General features: G+C 40.5%; 1 protein-coding gene across 1 annotated transcript in view; it reads left to right on the forward strand.

The window, feature by feature from the left end:
• The window catches only part of CPS1 (carbamoyl-phosphate synthase 1), a 136,044-nt gene that overhangs the window by 74,719 nt on the left and 38,720 nt on the right, over positions 1-22,605 (forward strand). The window contains exons 20-22 of the mRNA XM_045296804.1: positions 1,607-1,725; positions 20,743-20,884; positions 22,183-22,261. Coding sequence (XP_045152739.1) covers positions 1,607-1,725; positions 20,743-20,884; positions 22,183-22,261 — 340 coding nt within the window. The remainder of the gene's footprint in view (positions 1-1,606; positions 1,726-20,742; positions 20,885-22,182; positions 22,262-22,605) is intronic.

Consider the following 22,605-nt stretch of genomic DNA (forward strand, 5'->3'; position numbering starts at 1 on the left):
TATATATATATCCTCAAGTCTAGCAGTCATGCTTCTGCCATTTTAAGGAGGATGGTAAAGGAAAGAATTCCAAGTTCCCAACTAGGCTGTCAAACTCCAGTGAATCTCTCTTCTCTTCTCACAGACTCATAAAGGATGAGAATTCAGGGGGGTGTGCAGCGATTCTTTCTTGCACAGAGCACCCTGTGTCTGAGCAGTGCTGGGTCTGAGATATAAATTATTGTCTGCCAGAGTGCTGGGAGAAGGAAGTGATTTCTGTTTGTTCGAGGTCATCACGACTGTTCATTTCCACAGCAACCAGGAACTGGGCGATTTTGACAAAAAGCGCAACGGCTATGGAGGCTGAAGGGGAGAGAGAATGAAGGGAGCGTGTAAATCTTCACCCGCTTTCATGAGTCTTAGGAAAGGGCAACTTGCTCGGAGGTCTGATTTTGCAACACTCTTATTTCAGGGTGACTGGATCATCACCTCCTTTGACTTTGAGAGAATGCAGGGGATTTTATTATTATTATTATTTATATTGGGAACATTAAAGTGACCCCGCTTATTTGGGGTCTTTGCAAAGTTCAAGGCAGCAGTGTGACATGACAAACCTGCGGGGTTAATGAAGTCCTGGGTCTGGCAGGATCTGCCTTTCTATGAGTTGTCTAGGGGAAGTGTGTGGAAATATTCCATGATCTTTTCATTCCATTTTCCCACGGACTTTCTGAAGCCCCCTCATGGTAGAAACTGTGGGCATGAATGCGTTTGCTCTGCTTCCCAGTGAAAGGACTGCAGGATTCCAGGCACTCCCTCTATCTCAGGGTGATTAGTATGTGTGACACTGTGAAAACATTATTTGACCCATCAAAGGGGTCACTAACTCAATGTTCCAGCCACCTCATGGTGTTGATAGCCAATATATAATTGTAACTTTAATCACTTGGAAAATAAGGCAGAATATTAAGTCATTGAAGAGCTGACTATAATTACTGTGTATTAAAAAAGAAGTATTAATAGAAATAAAATAAGCATGGCTTTGAATATTCCTGTCATCTTTCTCTTGTCAACAAAATCATGACTATGCTGCAGCTCAACACACTTTATTGGTCTCTCTGATAGTAGGCATAAGGGAAATAAAATCATGAATCAGTGTTTGTGTGAATGTGGAATGGAGTAATAAAATATGGTATTTGCTAAAGGATAGTTGTTATCCAAATACAAGCCAAATGATGATGATCTGGATTATACATTTTCTTTCCAAGTTGAGTCTCTTTAATTTGGCAAAGATGTGCCACATTTAGGATAGGAAGGATTACGAGTCACCCAGACCAGGAAGCCAGAGCCTGGTAGAGAATTTTTTTCTCTTCCTGTTCTGCTGTCTCCTGTGCATTCCCGTGCATACCATCGTGGCTGCACTTGAATGCCTCGTTAGGCTCTTGGAAGCAACTTCGGTGATAACGGCTTCTTTGTTCCATATTTTGTACCTCTGTCTTTCGCCTTGGGCTCTGTAAGTCGCATGGAGACAGGAGGCTGCTTTATGTTTTCAGCCAAATAAGGCATTTTAAAAATGTTTGTGAAAAAAAAAAATGTTTGTGAAAGAAAGTATCTCTTATCTCTTGGGCAGGCCTTGGAAGACAAAATGTCCCTTGATGAGATTCAGAAGCTTACATCCATCGATAAGTGGTTTTTGTTTAAGATGCGTGACATTCTAAGCATGGAGCACACACTGAAAGGGCTCAAAAGGTAAGACATGACTGCTCCAATGAACTCCAGGGATCACCTGTCAATGCTTCCTCTCACCTTTTAGCATATGATCAACATTCTGCTTCAATGAGATAAATAATGCCAGTGTTGGAAACTGTAATCATAGGCACAAATGAATGGCAGTGTTTAGATGTTTAGTCTATGATAGGAATTGATGAATTTTCAAGTGATTTTCCACCACCATCACCAGCCAACACAATGATAATTGCAGTAGAACTGTCTGTTGAATTGACAAAGAGAGGCGCACAGAGATGTGGCATTTGATCATCAACTTACCTGGATTTTCATTTTATTTACCAACAATTAAATGAAGGTGATTTCTGTTTCCATATACTAAGTCGGAAGTCTCATTTCCACTCTCACCTCAAAGACTGCCATATGTGGATGAGCAAAGGCACTCCTCTTGCATTCTACTGATACAGGCTTCTCCCCATTGGCACATCGTGGTCAGCAAACAACCAAGCCGCCCTCCGGTTTCTGCTAATAGACTCTACCTCTCACTCATTCACATTTTATCTCCTTCATGGCCAATTATTTTCAAAATTTCGCTTCATGTTTAGAATATTCCAATAATGTTACTGCTGTCATAGCTTTGTTTTCATTTCTTATGGGAGGACCATTTGGTGGGGCACCTCTGACTTGTGACATGACAGGTTTAGAAGACGTATCTTTGATAGCAGGTGGATTGATCAGTCATTTGAAGAAGACGGTGAGTTAGGAACTGCGCTTACACATTTTTCTTTGCAGTTTGCTGACTTGAGATTTCTTTTCCTGGTTTATAATGCCAGAAGAACTTCCATGTTGAATTATAATTTTTTCCACTGTTCTTAGTTTCAAGCAAGGGATTTAAAAAAAATCATTTTATTAGGGGCTCATACAACTCTTATCACAATCCATACACACATCAATTGTGTAAAGTGCATTTGTACATTCATTACCCTCATCATTCTCAAAACATTTCCTCTCCACTTAAATCCCCAGCATTAGGTTCTCATTTTTCCCCTCCCTCCCGGCTCCCCCCTCCCTCATGAGCCCTTGATAGTTTATAAATTGGTATTTTGTCATATCTTGCCCTGTCTGACGTCTCACTTCACCCACTTTTCTGTTGTCCGTCCCCCAGGGAGGAGGTCACATATAGTTCCTTATAATTGGTTCCCTCTTGCCTACCCACTCTCCCTCTACCCTCCCTGTTTCGCCACTCACACCACTGGTCCTGTAGGGCTCATCCACCCTGGATTCCCTGTATTTTCAGTTCCTATCTGTACCAGTGTACATCCTCTGGTCTAGCCAGACTTGCAAGGTCGAATTCGAGTCATGGTAGTGGGAGCGGGGAGGAAACATTTAGGAACTAGAGGAAAGTTGTATTTCTCATCGTTGTTACATCACACCCTGACTGGCTCATCTCTTCCCCGAGACCCCTCTGCAAGGGGATCTCCAGTGGCCTACTAATGGGCTTTGGATCTCCACTCTGCACTCCCCCCATCATTCACTATGGTAAGATTTTTGTTCTGATGATGCCTTATACCTGATCCCTTCGACACCTCGTGGTTGCATAGGCTGGTATGCTTCTTCCATCAAGCAAGGGATTTTTGAATGACAAAGAAACCACACCAATTAAACCACATGAGGGTGCTAGAAACTTACAGTATGCCAAATGTAGCAGTGCCTAAGACCTGGGGTGAAAATTATTTGATGGCATTATTATTTAAGCTTCCACTTGATATGCTTTCTGATTTTTGGGTGAATTTGAGATTTTAATTGAGTAGTTTTTATTGCAGTAGAAACCATGTTTTGAGATGCTAACTAAGCAGAAATAAGTATGTATTGCTAGTGAAAAAGGTCCCTGATGGATTAGAACAACTCATTATTCTAGATCATTTATAGTATCTTTCTGACTTCTACATTCTGTTAACTTTATTTACTGATAATATTTTCAGTTTCCATTTTCAGGGAAAACTTATTAGGAGTCAGATATTTTCCATTGTTCATAATGATCTACATAACAAAACTCTGTAAATCTTTTGCTTTTTCTAAGGAGTCCAAAAAACATACCTCTTAACTATGTTTTATCCTTATAGTTTTCTTTAATCAGGGAGATTAAAATACCTATTATAGATAGAAAACTACCATAAGCTGAGACTAAAAACTCTTAATGGATGGTCCAAGACGTTAGGAAAGTGGAAACTTGAACTCAGTTTATTTTTTGAGTGCTGCCAAATTGCTTGTTGAATGTCATAGACCCTAATCTGGAAATTCCATCGTGATGGCTCCTTAGAGGTGTTATGTAAATAAAACAAGACTAGCTGGCACTGACATACCTGCATCAGTCATTCTGTGGCATGCAAGGGTCTGCCGTAGAAAGACTATCAGAGCTGAAGGGATGCCATTGTGTAAGCGTGTGGAGAAAATCAGCATGCACCATTCTTCCTCTGACCCTAGCTTCTTAGAGCAGTCAAGGTCAGACTTCGTATGTTCAAGGCCACAATCTTCCAGACTGCCATTTCTTCCCTAGACCTTACCTATTAGCTAAGGAGTTTCCCTCACATCCGCATTTCGGACCTGCTGGCTACAAATTGGTGTTTTCCCATTACCCTTTCAGGATACCAGCCATATACTTGGGAGGAATGCTCTCATTTCTGTCATCCTGGCTGAAAAACTGGGGGTTCCCTCTGCTCTTTGATGATATCATAAGTTCAGGGGTCCCCTACTTCTGGTCTGCCGACACCCACTGCTCCTTACTCAGATTTAAGAATTCACTAAAATGGCTTCTAGATCTCATGGAAAGTGTCTTCCATCAATCAGAAATCCCATACAGCTTTGATGCCCAGAAATTTTATTGGGGCCTTATTATGGAGGCATGATTAATGATGATATAATTAAATGATCTCTTGTTCCTTTTACCGTACCCCCTTAGCTTTCCCATCTCCCTTCTATCCTCAGTAACCTCATTAGCATACAACCTCAGGAGTGGTCTGATCATTTCATCAAAGACACTTTGGTCAGTAGGTCATTTCAAAGTTTTAGAGGTTATCTTGGAAGAACCAACAATAATTCCAAATTCTTTTAGTAAAGTTATTTATAATCCTCATAGTAGGGCTTGCATTTTCTTGCCTTATCTGATTCTCTCATCACGAGCCCAAACCACAAAGTCTGAAATGTTTTTCTGAGCCTCCAAATATCCATAGGGGGTCCTGCTGGTGCAGGTGTGAAAGCTCTAGGCTTCAAACCAGAAGGTTAGGGATTTGAACTCACCACCACTTCACCGGAGAGCTGTCACCATCTGCTGCTATAAAGATGTCACCTGTGGAAAGTCTCTTCTGACTGGAAATCTCTGTGCGTGGGAGTCAACTCAATGGCAATGAGTTAAATATCCAGGAAGACTCATTTCCACAGATTGGAGAACCACTGCTTGCTGGTATGATATAGGTGAATACTGTACCGCAGGCTTGGACAACATTCAGAAAAATCACTTTTCCATTTTCATTTGTATGCATTTATGGCTCACTAAAGGAACCCTGATGGGTTAAGTAAATGGGCTATTAATCCCAAGGTTGCTGGTTCAACCTACCAGCCGCTCTGTGGGAGAAAGACGAGAATTTCTGCCCCCATCAAGATTTCGTCATGGAAACCCTTGGGAGTGGCTGTCCTGGGCCCTCATCAGGTCACTGTGAGTTAGAATTGACCGTGCACTTGTGGGTGCTGCTCTTTGTTTCAGGATTTCAGCTACTCAGTATGGGGAAGCCTGCTTACTGAGGTGGACCACAGACGGGGCTGTGTTGTGATTTGAAATGATGCTAACATTTCCATATTTCAATATATTTCTGGCCCAAAGTACCTCACTTCCTTTCATTTTTGTACTAGAAGGAAAAAATATTATCTTTGATTTCATGAACTTTTTGGAAGCTCACTGTCTAAGTTTCTGGGGAAAAGGGTAGTGGGTACTTCACCTGGAAAAGCTTCCAGAGAAAAGGAGGCATGAACTGTTAGTGTTAGATCTCTCTGGAGCTAGATATACCTCGGTCCTTGGCTCTGCACGAGAAAGAATTCACGCCGAAGCCTGGTTCGTGATCGAAGTGAGTTTTATGAAAGTTAGAAGAAGTTTCAGGTTTACACGGCACCCAAGGGGCTCCTCCCGGACATGCGGCCTAGCTGGAAGCGGCTCTGCGTCCCGCAAAGCGTGCCAAAGCTCTCTGCGCCTAAGTTCTCTCTCCTCCCGTCTAAGTTCCCTCTCCTCCCCTCTGGGCTTCTGCCTTTTCAAGGATTCCACAGGGAGGCGTGGTGGAAGACCCCTGATGGACCCCATTGGCTGAATTGAATTTACCTGGCTAGGTGAGCCAATTCAAGTTCACGCCCACCCATGCCTACCGGCGGGAACCCTGAACATGTGCAGTGCGCCACTCCTGTTTCCCTAGCTTGGCCCTCTGGGCACGCGTTAACAGACATCCCCCAGTCCTATGCTGGCCTACCTAACATTAGCACCTGATTTCTTCCTCAAGCATTGGAAGCAGCAGAGGCGATGGAGCAAAGTCGATTGCTGTGTCAGAGCCTCCCCTTCCATGGAACCAGGGGCGCATTGCCTCCTTCCTCCTCCGTTAGTCTCATAGTCTTCCTGCCCATGTCTCCGTCCCAGTGCTGTTGGGACACTTACGTGATCTCAGGAATAAGGGCACCTGGCACATGGTGGGCTGAAGAAGGGCTCTCCTTTTCTCCCCGAAAGTAAAAAATGTCATCTGTTTAATCACGAGGATCCCATGAGCTGTATACAGATAGGAGTTCAATTTCAGATCATAGGTATTGTGAATTGTGCAATGTGCACTTCATTTTTTTCTCTAGGATGTATTGTTGCTTATTTTGACACCTGAGCTTGTTCTTGTTTCTTTTTTGGGTAAGGGAGCAATGATGGCTAGGGATACAAATGCTATTCTTATAAAAAGCTCAATAGCACACCATTATGTTAATGAACAAAATATCCCACCTCTACAGTTGTTAATGATGGTAACATTCTTTCACACTCACTCGCAACCTCCCACCCTGAAAATACAAACAACAAAGAAAATACCATTCAAATTGATGGCCACTTTGTGACTTCTATTTACATAAATGTAGTCATCCGAAATAAGATCTAGTATTTGATTTTCAAATGGAGTATACCCACATATTTAGTATACGTGCAGCTATCTACAGGGTGGTGAGAAGGGATGGGAGATTATAACAAGGCATTATAAAATAACTGATGAGTTTTCCCTGGTTGTGAGAAAGTGGAAATTATAATCAGAAACACTTTCCTTTAAGGTTGGCGACACCCATGTATCATGTTCAGGTTGATGGATGAAATCCAAGCCTTATGTTGGGTTCTGAGGCATGGAAGGCAGTGCTTTGAATAATTGACCCATCATCCTAGCTTTGAGTACTTACTCCCATCAGAACTCTGTAGTATTCCCTACAGAAGTCTAGTAATGGCGACCCCCATGATGGTTACAGAACATTATCCAATTTTACCAACTGAAATGATAACCATTATTCAAATAGGTTAGGCAAAAAAATTTCTCTTCCCTCTTGTAGTTCACCAACTTTCTCCTTTTTCCCTAAAATTGGTGATTTCTGTTCAAGCGCATGCAAGGAATGTTAGGCTGTATGGCAGCATCTCCATTTTATATTAATTAATCTAGAGTTTATAAAATATTTCTGTAGGTTTTGAAAAGTTTCTAGGTTTGGAAAAGGTTCTCTTTATTCATTATAATGTGATTTGATTCATATTGGAGATTAGGTGCTTAAGAGTCACCAAAAATCTATGAACTTCACATCAAGAAGAAAGGTAAAATCAGAATTTTTAGTAGAACTGAAAGTTTAGCATAGACACTATCCATTCACTTCCATGCTACCCAGAGTTTAGTATGTGTGTTTTACTCACAGTCGTTCATGCTGCCAACACTGCCTTTTCCACATACCACACTCTCCATTGTAGTGTTTTCATGAATGCTCTCTAGTAGGAAGTCATACTTTATGTACTGAAAATTACAACATGCTCAACTTTTCTCCATTCGCATATGGGAAAATTCACTTTGGGCCATAGAGAGAACTCTGCCCTGGTGACTGAAAAGACAAAACCCCTAAATTAAAGAGACAAACATGTCAAATGGCTTTACCAATTAGGAGTATATATGCTAACAGATTCACTTAAGGTAACAAAATAATGGATTTGTTTCTCTTTTACTATGGAAATTGGCATTTTGATGGAATTTAATAATGCTGTGTATCTGAGATGTGTATGTCGGAAGGCCTGCAAACATGAATTAGGCAACCTCTGGAGGAAGTAGAACTACATATAATCCATGTTTTAACTGTAGCTGTTGTTATTCCTAGATGCCCTCTAGTTGACGGTCGTAATCACTGAGGGGGGATAGGCCTATTCCCCTAGGATCAGAACATATGACAACGATTTAAGCTCTATTGGGGACTAAAAACAATTGGTACAAAGATCCTAATCGAACCCCTATTGTTTTACATAGTGGAAGAAGTTTAACTATCATAGAATCTGCTTATTATTAGGAATTGTTTCAGAACATTACACGACAACCATTTTTATTTATAAAAATTTTAATTAGGAAATTTCAATGGAAAGAACAATGATACATAAAAAAAGCACAAGCAAGAAGAATCACTAGAGTACTAATTACTTTAAGCATTTTATCCCTTTTCAAATATTTTATTTATTTATTTACTATTATGATGCTAATAATAATAATAGCAGCAGTTTCTGACTGACATATTCAGATCAAGTATTTTCTTACACTTGTTTAAGCTGTGTATTTCTTTTCTTCTAGAAACTAAAGCTATGCGGCACTAAATTTAAAATCTTCTCTTCCAATGATAAGTTTCAAGAAGGAGTCAGCCTTCGATTGTGTCATCTGTGTATCATGTGAAAGCACCGAAGAGAGGGTTTCCCGTCAATTATGATGATTGCTTCTTTTGTCTTTCATCCAATTTGGGCAGCTTTCCTGGAATGCTTCACTGTGCTTTTCAGTTTTTATGCACAACGCCGATGTTTATGTTAGCACTGCTGTATAGTGCTATTTTAAAAGAACCAGTGTCTTCTATGTTCGATAGTAGAAAGAATGACAATTCTGAAACCATTTATAGCATGTCAATATAGAAAGCTCAAGAACTGGATTCATTTCTTTAATAATTATTAGCATGAACTTAATTCCTTAGGCACGGAAGTGCACATTATCCAGAAACGGGTTGCCCAGAATTTTATGGGCTTCAGTTTATATTTTTGCCATCATCATTCTGATAATATACATATCTTCTTCCCTGCTCACTGACACTTCTTGCTACAGTCAATGTAGTTAAAAAACCAAAACAAAACAGGCCCTTTTGCAAGGCTCCATTTCCATCTGAACATCACTGTGTTCCACGTGATAAACTATGCCCAATGGTGAGGGCTGAAAATCATAGGTGCGCCCATAGCTTAGGAAAACAATCTAGGGCAAGCCTGGTGAGTTCCACTTGGGCATTCAAGTGCTAAATTGAGCTCAGTAAAGTTGGCCATTTCCCTGCAGCCACAAACTTCTGGCAGATGTAATAACGCAGGTGTCATGTAGGCTGGCACACTCCCTTTGTCCTCTCCTCTCCTACCCCCGCTAATTCCTACTGGCTTTTTATTTAACTTGTTCAGAGGCACGGAAAAGAGAGAAAATAATGCTTTGTGCTTATATTTAAGTTCTCTTAGGAAAACCGTCACCTAAACCTCATTGGAAGTTAGACATAAGAAAGAAGTAGGGTCCATAATTTATATTTTTGGTACTAATTCACATTTTCTAGTAGGAAAAAAATGGAAAATTCAGTCTTAAAATATTAAGTTCAGAAGTAATTTAGAGAAATAAACATATATGATTACATCACTACATGTTATAATCTGTGCAGTGCTCTATAACTGCATGTTTATGATATCATTGATTATGCTTGTGTCACATGGGGCTGGAGGTGCCTGGACACATGAAAGAAACTGACTGATTTGAATTGCAGGAAATGGTCCTACGGGTCCTGTCATCACTACCAACTCACACTGAATTTCTGAATCCTACTTTCACCTTAATTTCTTTCTTTTTATTATTCCGCCGAGCAGCCATGCAGCTAAGTGAATATATATTGGGTGTCAAGTGGAAAATAATTTCACAAGTCACTATATCTTGCCATTCAATGGTTTTAGTCTTCATACTCCATTCCATTTATCTAATAAATCTTTTCTTAAGTACTGAACACTGAGGCTTACATGAAAAGTTCTCTTTCCCCCTCTCTCTAAAAGAATGTTACCTGAGCATTTCCATGCATCTATGGATTAATGCAGAAAATATACTTTACTTTAAATCTACTTTTATGTTTCATGTGATAAGGTAGAGATTTTTCAGTTGATGTCATACATTTACCATGCCACCATCAATATATTTTTAACCAATGACATGGTGCTTTCTAAAGTTATATATGTGCCTTCCTAACCATTCAGTAGGCATATAGCCACTTGATAAAAATAAATAAAACTACAGAAGCTGATGTATAATATCTCTGTTAACTCTATTTTGCATGTAAACAATTAACCTTACAAACAGAGTTCTGTATTAAAAATCTATTAAGACATTATAGTATTTGGTATGTGCCCTAGTGGAACTTACAATTTAATTCCGGGACGATTCTAGGGCCTTCGTTATGAAACAATGGAGTGAAACTGTGCGGCACCACCCTCCGTGAGCAAATACGGTAGTTCACTGCCATCTCTCTTCTGTTCCTAGGTTGTCCTAATTTCTTCCTAGCACGTTTATTTTATAGGAACAAAAAATAAACTTGGAAAATGAGAGCAAACACAATTTGCTACTTCCCAAGCATTCAGGTATTTGCCTACGCCTTCCTCCTCCTTGTTCAGTGGGCTCGTCGTGCTGTGCTGCCCTCATTACCTTCCATGGGTTTGCTCACAACCTTTCCTCTCTGCCCTCCGGAAGCCATGGAAAACGGCTGACAACATCTTCCTGTTTGATTCTCTCTTCAAGCCCGCCTTTCCTAGCCTCCAAAGACACTGGGATGTATTGAGGGAAAGACTTCTGTCTTTTGGACTCAGAAAATTGAATATAAATTCTAGCGCCGGCATGTAAAACCACGGAAAGTTCACATCAACTTTCTGAGCCAGAGTTGCTGCTTCAAAGAATGGGTCAAGCACCTCCTAGAAATTATTATACTTAGACTTATACTAATAACTTATGTAAAGGTCTTAGGGCTTTTTGTTTTTAACATCTCTTGACCTTTCATGGTTTGTGTTTCGCCTCTCATACAGCTTTTACAGCGTCATTTAGTGGCTATTTTTAGATATTTGCTTCCTAAATATAGTTCATGAACTCACAGAGACAGTTTAATTACTGACAGTTATTCATCCCAATGCCTTGATTCCTTGAATGTAGTAGGTGTGCAATAAATATGTAGTGGCTGGATTGATGAGCACATACCATCTGGTCTCAGAATAGCCCTACTGAAAAGAAATGCCATCAAGTAAGTATATCTCATGCAGAGAACAGAGCTATTGATACAGGGATAACCAGTAATACTTAACTCCTAAGGGTTGTGCACATGTAAATTCTACATTCAGCATTTTAGATCTCTTTAAGATTTTTAGGATTCTCAAACAAATTAGAATTAATATTTGCTTGTATATATAACATATTATAATTATAAATATTTAATACTTCTATAATTATAAATATTTTACGTAGATGTTTTCTGAGTGATTTGCAGAACCTTCACTATATATATGCAGATATACCTGGCATATTTAGAATGAAGGTTTTGCTATTTGGGAGGTCTTAAGGTACATATCTGTTATCGATGCAGCTGGAACATATCATCTGTTTTTGTGGAGGGTGAAACCGAGCCACACTGATCTGTGTGTCATGCTTCACATCACACTAGGCAAAAGAACCCAGGAGATCGAGCTGACCGTATCTGCTCTTAAGTCTATTGCCTGCCCCTTTCCAAAGGCTTCAATTGAGAGAGATGACTTTTAAATCAGACCTCCGGAGATCAGTGCCACCTTAGCTGTCAAGCTGTGAGCTGTGTGTCTTCCTCTCTGAGTGGTTGACCCCACTTAGAACAGAAGCATAGAGCTGAATGCTCCGTACCCCAGAAGCCTGGTGGGGGAAACACTAAGGTTGGCCAGGGAGCAGGCCTGGCAAGCCACCGTTACAGCTGTAAACAATTTTCAAGGAGACAGAGACCTGTGACAGAATTTCTCTTTTTAAATTTTGAAATATTTATTTTAAAAAAATCCTTATCTACATGCTTTTGTGTGTATTTATAGGTGTATATATATATATATATACACACACATATATGGTAAATGCTTTCTCTTTCATGCTAATGCAGCTTTGAGTAGAAGTTAACTTCTGAATGCAGAATTCATATTAAATTTGGGGGGGGGGGTGCCTGTGCAGTAATCACAGATGGAGATAATCAGTTGCTGATGCCAGAATTTTTTCACCAGCTATTTCATAGCTCAGATGCCTCTACAAAGGCATAAAGCATCCGCATCGATCCTTGGAGGGGAAATCCTTGTGGCTGTGTGCGTGACAGGAAGACAGTTCCCGTATCTCTAGGACATAATGTAATACCCAAGGGATATTCTTCGTAGAAGATCGATTCTGATTTCCAGGGAGCAAAAAACCTGGTGACCGTCCCCGCACACCCAGACCATACACATACATGTTGATGATGTAATGACTGTTGTCTTAACGTCCACGGAGTGGATGAAAGGAATCTCCCGCAGGAAAAGGGAGACTTTCAGAGCAGCTGAGTTTCTCAACGAAATTTAGGGGACTGGCCAGTTTCATTTTGTTGACGTCATCTTCTTGTTTCTTCTCTCCTCCTGTCTCCTTGCCCCGTTTCCCTGGTCTCCTTCCTTCCTTTCTACCTCATTTCATAGGAAGAATGAATTTCTTTTCCAGGAGCTTCACTCTCGATTCTGTCCAGTGGTACTTGAAAAGAGCCCTGGCAGCATGGTGGGTTACAAGTTGGGCTGCTAACTCCAAGGGTCAGCAGATCAAAACCACCACTTACTCCTCAGGAGAAAGACGAGATTTTCTGCTCCTGTAAATTGTTACAATCTTGGAAATTCACAGGAGCAGTTCCCCCACCCCTCCAAACCTATTTATTGGGAGCTCATACATACAGGTATCCTACTGTTCCACAGTTCAGTCGCATCAACCAGTATTGTACAGCTGCTACCACAATCAGTTTGCAACCATTCTCTTTCCTCTTGAACTCACTGACCTCCTGGGCACTTTTGCTCTGTCTGCCCCACGGAGTCACTGTGATTCAGGATGGACTCCATGGCTTGCTTTCTCTTGTCTTCTTTTTAAGTTTGAAATAAGGGAGCCCTGGTGACATAGTGGTTAAGGTGCTCGATTACTAACCAAAAGGTCAGTGATTTGAATCCACGGATTACTTAGGCAAAAAAGGTAGCATTCTGCTTCCAAAGAGACTTACAGTCTTTGAAAGTCTGTGGGGCAGTGCAGTTCTCCTGTGTTAGGATCCACAGTGGATTTGGTTTTGAGATGAGCCTTTGGGCAGCATTGACCTATACAGATTCAACGTTGGTAAGGTCATGGGAATTTTCAGTATCATCGAGGCAGTATTGATAGTGCAGTGACTGCCCTCTAGGCTCAACAGAGCCCTATTCTTATGAACTGTTTAAGTGCTTATCTTTTGATTGAGGTAACATGAAAAGTGAGCTACTCAATTTGTCCTTTGAGTGCATAGTCATCAGTGTCACATAGAAGAGAATTTTTGGCATTATGGGCAATAGTGTGTATTTATAGATATTCTTTTAAAAAAACTTCAGCTAAATAAGAAGTCTTATTTCCAGGCAGGCAATAGTCTCATGGTAAGCCTTTAGGAATTAGACTTTGGATTTTATCCACATTCTGCTCAAAATAACTTCTTATTGTCTGTCTTCCTAGAAAACGTTATGTTTATCAATCTAGAGGTAGAAAAAAATAATAAAAAAATCATGCCTGTTTATGTTCCATTTAACAGCAATAACAAAAATTCCATGCAGCTATGACTGCTGGGCTTCAGTTAAGAAATGCACTTGAATTGCACTCTAAATTGCAAACCAAAAAAGCTCTACTTTTCAATTTGTCCTATTTGTCTAAATTAAGTCATGCTTCGAGGGTAGTTTTCGAAACATCACATACGTTATCCCTAACGACAGTTATGTGTGTGTAACTCTTCATATATGTCTTTCAAATAAGCCTATTTGTGAAATGGCAGATTGTAACACATCAAACAATGTTCATTCAAGCGCAGGTTTCTACTAAGGCATTATAAAGCATCCTCTTTTTGTTAGATATAAATTCTGGTCCTGTAAAAAGAGTAAACTTACATTCCTAGGAAAAGACATAGAATTTGCTTTTTAATTACAACCTGTTCTTTTGGGGAACGTGTACATTAAATGAATTTAAAGTTCATGTCTTTAAAAATTCAGAGAAAATAGTAGCAGTTGCCTAATTGCCTGGGTTTCTATTGTTAACTTATTTTTATGTAAAATGCTTTTTCTAACCTTTTTCTTGTGAATGAAGTGAGCGTTTACAGAGCAGATCATGAGTTTCAGAGTCAACAATGAATCACACCCATTTGCTCCGTCTCCATTGCTGTTCTTTCGATGTACCCTCACTTATCCCACTTCCTCCCTGTTTCTGGTCGCCATCCATCCTTGGCTAGGTTTTAAAATCTTGGTCTTTCTAAACACTACTGCTGTTTTGCGAGGGAGAAAAAAAAGCAATGTCTTTTGCATTTCTCTTGAGTGCAAAGATAACAACCTGACTCCTTGAAAGAAAAGGCTACAGGAGGAACAACGTTTTACTGATTGCATTATTGTGATTGCAGCCTGGTCTTATAGGAAGCTCGGGGGAGAGACTGCAGCGGCTGGAGAGGCAGAGAAAGACTTCCACTCAGTCCTCATAAGATCAGGTGTCATTACTGAACATCAGGCCTCCTGTTTTTCTCAGTCTCTGCCTTTTGGGGGATTTTTAAAAAGAGGATAATAATAAAATTGCAAGCCCATCCCATAATTGTAGGCCAAGTGGAGGGCTCATTTTCACATTAGGGCTTGTGCAATCTGGTGGAAATTTGTTTAGTGTGACTCTTGAGTTGGTGGCTCAGATCAAAGGCAGTGGAAGCGGGGACGTGGGAAGCGGCTGGCTCCCCTGGTAATTGCGATGCTGCAGGGGCTCCCGAGTCACTTAATAGATTTCCCCAGCTCCTCTGTGCCAGGTGAAAATTTCCTCATTAAGGGGAATTTATGCCATTTCCTTTTATCATTTATTATTGAAGACGAAGTGTGAGTGGAGGAAGCTGCAGAGATGACAGGGTAGAATTTTAAACAACAACAACAAAATCTCCATCAGAAGTGGAAGAGGGAGTCAAGATGGGCTTGTATTGTTTACAAAGCAGAGAGCACGCAGGAGCTGTCTCAGCGCTATAGAAGCTGAGCAATGCTGTCTAACCGTTTAAAGATCACGGCAGACTATGTAAAAGTCTGACTGTCTGCTTTGAAGACACCCCCCCCCACCCCCCCAACACCTCAGGTTTCAAACTGTCATTTAGGACTGCTAAGTAGAAAGAGACGGAAGCTAATGAACAGGCCAGCATCACAGCCTCTCGCCTTGTTTTTTTGTTTTGGTTGTTTGGATTCTGTTGTGACACGATGAAGGGTAGCCTTTGACACTTGCCCTTGAACTCTGAAAGCAAGGAAAGGTGGTAGGGAAAAGGAAGGTGGTATAGACAGCATTGTTTCGAGGGTAGAGTTGTAACATACATATTTATGGTATACATGTTCAAAGAAGTAGAGATAGAAATACTTGTGCACAGAATACTGATCAAATGACAAATGGGTAACTTATAGTATATCTTTCCAACCTGTATGTGTTGGTGCAGCATGCTCCGGTCAGCCTATCACACATTTGACTTGGGGCAATGTTCCCTTGATTAAAATATAATATAAATAGAGGATCCCCGATTGAGACTTCAAGAAGCATTTCTGAATTATAAATGCAGCACTTACAATATGTTGCTTTTAGTAATTATTCTGTCTTGAATTTGTTCCAAGATGAGGCTTTCGGTTTCCTTGAGAAAGTAGCAGATGATAGCCTGCTCTAGAAGGAGCGGTTACCTAGCAAGATTGTTGAAAAATCTCACAATGGTAGGAATTCTTTGTGGTTGACAAGATGGAGGGCAGCCCGATTTGCACAGGTACAGATCAGGAAGCTGTGGCTGAATCTCCACACTGTTAAATGAGCTTTATGCTCACTTAAGATTATTCATCTTTTATTTGCCTCGGAAGAGGTTTAACCTTATCTAAATCACTGGCCCAAAACTAATGAATCGTGTCTTCAAACTGTCTTTTGTCTTTTCTTTTACTATAATGGGACACAAAATAAAATGTTGTTTCCGAATAAGTTGGGAATAAAGTCACTTTGCTTCTTCGGGTGTAATGCCATCGCAGCAGCTTTGTATCCTGCAGAAGCAGAGAGGAGAAGGAGTCAGGGAGCTGGTGAGAGGCAGCCTGGCCCGGTCGTGGGGTTGCATATACTGGAGAACCAGGCAAAACTGGATGTGTGAGTAGCTCTAACTTGTCTGTGTCTTTGCTCATGGCCCTGGTGAGCCAGCTTCAGCCTCTATTTTTCCATTATGGAGATTGTAAAGGCTCTGTACTATCTCAATGATGTGTCTAAGGATTAGCAATTAATAATCAGAGAGACCATGAATGAAATAATCAAGATGTCCCTTGCAACCACAAGCAACAACCAAAAACAGTTGCCTTTGAGTCAACTCTGATATGGTGACCCCATGTGTGCTCAGTAGGGTTTTAAATGGCTACTGTTTGGGAAGTATATCACCAGGCCTTCTTCTGAGGTGCCAACGAGGAGCTTTGAGCTGCCTGTCTTTCAGGTTGCAGCCAAGCATATTTACTGTTTACATATCCCAAGGTCAACATTTGCATTCAAGTTAAGGTGGATGACCATGGACGTATTCAGATGCCAATGCAATTTAATATGACTTCATTTTCCAAGATATTGAAAATACGGTGATATGTTATGAATCCAGTACCTCCTGTACTTGCAACAGCTCTTGCTGCATTGGGTATTAATGCAAATGCAGTTGTCCTTGACGATAGCACCTCTGGAGAAAGTGAGGCTGTCTTCTCCCCTCATGACTTACTGCTTCGGAAACTCCAGGGGACAGTGCTACCCTGTCCTCTAGGGTCACCGGGAGTCAGAATGAACTCGTTGACCATTGGATTTGGGAGTTAGAGGGACCCCAGAAGACAGTTTCCTGATGTACTCCCCCAAAAGATCAAAGTCGTTAAACTCCCTTAGAGTCCTAGCCTTTTCATGTGGGCTCACCAAGAATCTGCCTAGACTCCACGGCAACTGATTTAATTTTTGCTGATACTGAACTAACGGTTCGTGATTCACATCCAACCAGCAGTGCCCCTGAAGTCCTGGAAATCCCTCAAGAGCCGTCATGGCCGTTGAAAACTTGACTAAGGCCATTCCACCTCTGGAGCGCGTGTGCTGCCCTGAGTCAGAATAACTTGACGGCAACTCGGTTTGCCTGTCTGGTTTGGTTGTAGACAAACAAAAACATCTATCATCATAGATGTTTTATCCCCTGGTCATAGGTGAGCTAGTTCTTTCTGAGGCATGTGTTCTGCCTGCCTTTGTGCTGGGTTAGGGCTTTAGTCATTTTAAGATACTTTGTTTTTTCAGACATTCACATAGGGTTTTGCCTCAGCTTTCACACATGGAGAAATGTCTTATTGAAGATTAATTAATTATTTTATTTCTCTTACTGCTATCTCATAATGCTGAAAAACATTTTAGCAAATAGCATTTTTCTTTAAGTGATAATATTATATGTAGAGTATTTCTTTACATAACGCAGGCTCCATGTCAGCATTTTTACTAAAATTCCAGATCTCAGGGAAAATCTATCTTCTTCCCCCAAGAATTTACATGCTGATATGATTGGAGAGATTCTACAAACCAGAGGTTAGGGATATTTATTTAAGAAGAACATCATCCAAAGTTCTAATTTAGAAAAATGGCCTGTTTGTCCAGCACTTCCTCCGCTGTGAGGCTGAATTGCACCCTTGCACACAGACAGATAAGCAATTGCTTAGGAGCATCTGCTTGGCAAGAGAGAGGGGAAACATCCCTTTCCCAAACAAAGAACACCAGGTAAATCCATCCTCCTTTGTCTAAAACAACAAAAAAAATCTTCAAACTTGAAGATCACCACACGCTATGGCATTGCAAAGTTCTTCCCAAGCTCAGAAGTTATCTCTCGGGTCAAGACTTTCATCCTAAAGGGAGATGGGAGCCTCTTTCTGGAGCCATGGACTCAAGCTTTGTGGACAACTCTCAGTGCTGCTCACAGCGCAGACAAATCGATGATCATTTGTTTGAATCCTATTATTGTCTAACCTCCTTGACTGCAGGGACCTGATATTGTCTCTGAAAGAACAATTCTAGGTAGTGCTCCACCTCTACCACCCAGTTGCCTATGAACTCCACCCATAAATCCGCTGTGCATCCTACACATGCGATGCCTATTCCTGCATTCATGTTACTGCGAATGCAGTTGCCCTTGACAATAGCACCTCTGGCAACTCTTCCATCTATAAAAGATTGAACTTTCTTTATGGGTTGGTTCTAGTCTTGCCACTAACAGTATTTCTTAACTACAGCTACGGTTACCTCTCTTCTCTGACCTCTGTTTTGTGCTCATCATTGCTACCTTGTAGTTTATCACTTCATAAAGTATTTTGAATTATTCTCCGTCATCCCATGAGTATGTCTTGACCCAAATATTGTTTTGTATCTTTTGGAGCAACATACCTGGTAGAATTTCTACAGTGAGGTAACTGTACACGGACTTGCTGTGTGGTTAGTGTGACTGAAATCCCAAATGATGATTGTTTCTTTAATATGGAGTAAATAACATTTCCATTGGAATACCCACATGTGGCTAGTGGCTATCATATAGATAACTACAGTTCTACAGCATATACCTCAGTCCTAGGCACACATAGTAAGTAATTAATCATATTGGATAGGTTGAACTCTGACAGGGAAATGTGTTGCTCTGAAGGAGAATGTATAGAATAGTGGGGAAGACAAAATATTCCAAGTGGGAATAAAAAAAAGAAGAAATTTAATTAATTGGGAGAAAGAACACATTGATTTGATAGACAGAAATTTAGGGGCAATTTAAAAGTGAATTGACTAGGAAGAGCTGTAGATACAAAAATCCAAACTAGAATAATCAGATCAGAAAGCCAGAGGAGGACATTGTATACCTCAGCTCAAGGATCATTTTTCTCCACACTCAGAATATGAATTAATTAAAGGATATTGAAGATTGGAATGTGAAAAATGCAATAGGTTTAATTCAATTGTAGTCTATTAGGATTTCAGTGAAAATGTTTTATTCAGTATAAGTTAGATCTTTTGATAATCTACTTTTGTATTTTAATTGTATTGTATTGACTATCAAACTCTTACAATTGAATTTTATTGTACTGACAATTGCTTGAACTAGCTGACCCATGGGTAGTTGCGTACATTTTAAATCCTACTTACAATCTGATTTCGATAAATATTTTAAAAGCACTAGAGGCTTATAGACTTATTAATTCTGTCTGTGACATGGACATTGTGCAAAACTTTGGGAATCGCCTGGTCAATGAGCTACATGTGTTCTCTGGCCTCACGGAACATAAACTCAGCAAGGAAAATATCTGATTAGTGAATGAAAGGTAAGCAACACTTATCAAGTGATGATGACATGCTCAACTCCATGGTTCTGATTTGACCATGGAGTCAAGCAAAAGAGGAAGTGAGAGGATGGGAAGATTAGTGTGATGAGAACAGACCTTTTAGAGCTAGCTGTCAGTTGGTTGGGTGGTAAAGGAATGGAAGAGACATTGCAGATGAGAAAAACAACTCATAGAACCTCTCACTACGGAATGAGCTTGGAGAAACTGAGTCATCACAAATATAACTTGAGTGGAAAATAATCGTTGAACTACAAAACCATCTTGTCAACATCAACAGATAAATGGTCTTTGGAAATAGAGACATTTCATGGCGGGAAGACCAAGTCGGACGCAATATTTATATTCCTAAATGGAGATGATTCTCAAGTTCGTAGACCTAAAGGGCTAGAGCACAGGCCAGTCACCAGATAAGGAGCCACAGATTGGAGAATCAGCACGTAATTATGAACCTTGAGCTCCTGAGAATGACTGAATTGAGAATGGTAGAAAAGGTAGGCAGAACAAAGCAGGTAACAGAGGTAGAATCTTGGGAAAACAAACAAACAAAGAAACAAACAGACAAACAAAAAGTAAACAGTTGTAAGGACTAATAGGTTGTCAGAGGAAGACATCACTTGGGAAATAGAACATCAAAAGAGGTCTATGCCAACGTGTTATGAAGTCCTAGTCCTCATGCCGAGGATGTTGAAATGAAGGCGTGTCGGTGATTTCTGAAGGAGTAAATTCATTGGAACTGTCATTTATGAGGCAATAAGAAGGCAAAGCGCCATCGAGTGTGGCAGAAGCGGGCCCCAGGTGAGAGGACCTCAGCAGTATGAAGGGCAGGGGACTTCATAAAGAAGAAAGGGTTTAGGGAGTTTGTATTTATAGAAATGAACTTTTCTCATTGGTAGAGTTACGGTCCAACTTGGTTTTCCATTCAACAGTTCATACACATTTTGTTTTGTGACATTGATTGTAGTCCCACAATGGCTTATATTTTCCACGAGGTAAGGAAACCCAAACAAGTTTGAAGTTGGGAAGGATCTCCTGGTGTTGTGGAAATGGAGGTTTCTTCCTTCTTTTTTCTGTCTGATCTAACCATGAATATTTTTTCCCACCATTTATTCCAGCGAGTCCATTACAGAAGAAACACTGAGAAAGGCAAAGGAAATTGGGTTCTCAGACAAGCAGATTTCAAAATGCCTTGGGCTGACAGAAGCCCAAACCAGGGATCTGAGGTTGAAGAAAAATATCCATCCTTGGGTTAAACAGGTAAAGACATTTCTCTTTCTGTGTAGGGCTGCTCTGATGAAATGTAGCCACCCATCAACTCAAAAAGCCGAGTGGTGGAGTTAGAAAGAGACTACTTGTCCAACGGTTACTATGATGTCATCAATGGTGTTCAGCCCACGGTTGATTTCTCTTACAAGGGAGAGAAGGCAGGGGACATAGAGATCAGAATAAATCCCTGCTTTTCTGAACCTAAGAGAAAGTCAAAAATCACAATGACCTCTCTTCTGCTCTTTGACCTGTATCCAAATATATCTGTAGTAAGAGAAACCCTGAGTGTAATAGAGGGATTTGAAATACCCTAGTGTGTTGGCTGACCCTCTTGAAAAGAATAGTTATCTCCTTTGGCACTAACTTTTTACAGGGTAATACTTTATTTTAAGTGCTCCATCATTATGGTTCATTTCGTATTCATTGTGATAGGGCTGGGCATAATGAGCTCATCTAGTATTCATGACAATCACACATGTTCTTGCATAGGTGTGCATTTGTAATCTCTCTCTCTCCCCCCCCCCCCTCTCTCTCTTTGGCCTTTAGTGTAAGAGATGCCTCGACTTAAAGTACCACCAGCTGGTTTTTGTCCTTTAAAATCATTGGCTTTCCCCGGGTGCTCAGGGGGCACATGTATACCTTTAGGTCCTAGGCTTGGCACTGAATAGTTTCTACCCAGCAATTATTATCTGTCTTCCTTCTCACCTGGCTCGAACTAGCTTGGCCTCTTGGCCTCACATTCCTGCTCACTAAGCTGAGCTCCTGGCTCTGGAGAGCTGAATTGATTTACTTTTCCCACATGTGTTCGATAAGTCCGTGCCTCTCAGCCCCTCACCCATGCTCTATGGTATTTGTGTCTATTGCCCAGTGCCATTATTAACTTAAACCCTCTGCAAACCGAAGACACTTATATGCAGGCTATTTTATACCAATTTTAAATGAAGCTGATTTATGTAGACAGCTGGCTGGTTGCACCTTGGCTACAGGACCACATGTGGTGCTCATGAAGCTACTACTGCAACAATCCAGGGCTTCCTTGGCGGGGTGTGTGTGTGTAGCCATTTATTGCTCAAGTGGTAACTGGAGAATATCATTGTTTTCCCTACCCATTGTAAAATTAGAATGTAGGTGGATTGTACGTATTTTTCCTTGTCTGTATATAGGACAGTAATAGGCATTAAAGGGGTATGGATGTAACATAAAAGATTCTCCATCAGTCTTATACAAAATTATGGAAGAAAAAGAGAGTAAAATCCCCACCTACTTACTCGTTTATTTATTTCTTGCAGATTGATACGCTGGCTGCTGAATACCCATCAGTAACAAACTATCTCTATGTCACCTACAATGGCCAGGTAAGAATTGTCAAACTGCCATGTGCAGAAAGCTCTAGATTTGTACATGTTAATCTATAGCTACAGGTATATATATATATATACACACACACATATATAATATATGTATATATATATATTATATATACACACAAATGTAGATATATGCTTCAAAAAGTTTGTGGGAATTTTTTCATGAACTTTTGGAAACCCCTGTGTGAGAGAGAGAGAGAGTGTGTGTGTGTGTGTGTGTGTGTGCATGTGTTTGGGGCACTGAAAATGGCCTTATGTGGGTCAGATGCAATGATGTGTTTCTGTACTCATGTCTTTAAAAATGGCCCTAAGAAGACAAAATCAGAAACATTAAGAGAGATGATA

The sequence above is a fragment of the Echinops telfairi genome, unplaced genomic scaffold, assembly GCF_000313985.2.
Source record: "Echinops telfairi isolate 266 unplaced genomic scaffold, ASM31398v2 ScPeMD7_3;HRSCAF=10, whole genome shotgun sequence".
Classification (NCBI taxonomy): Eukaryota; Metazoa; Chordata; class Mammalia; order Afrosoricida; family Tenrecidae; genus Echinops; species Echinops telfairi.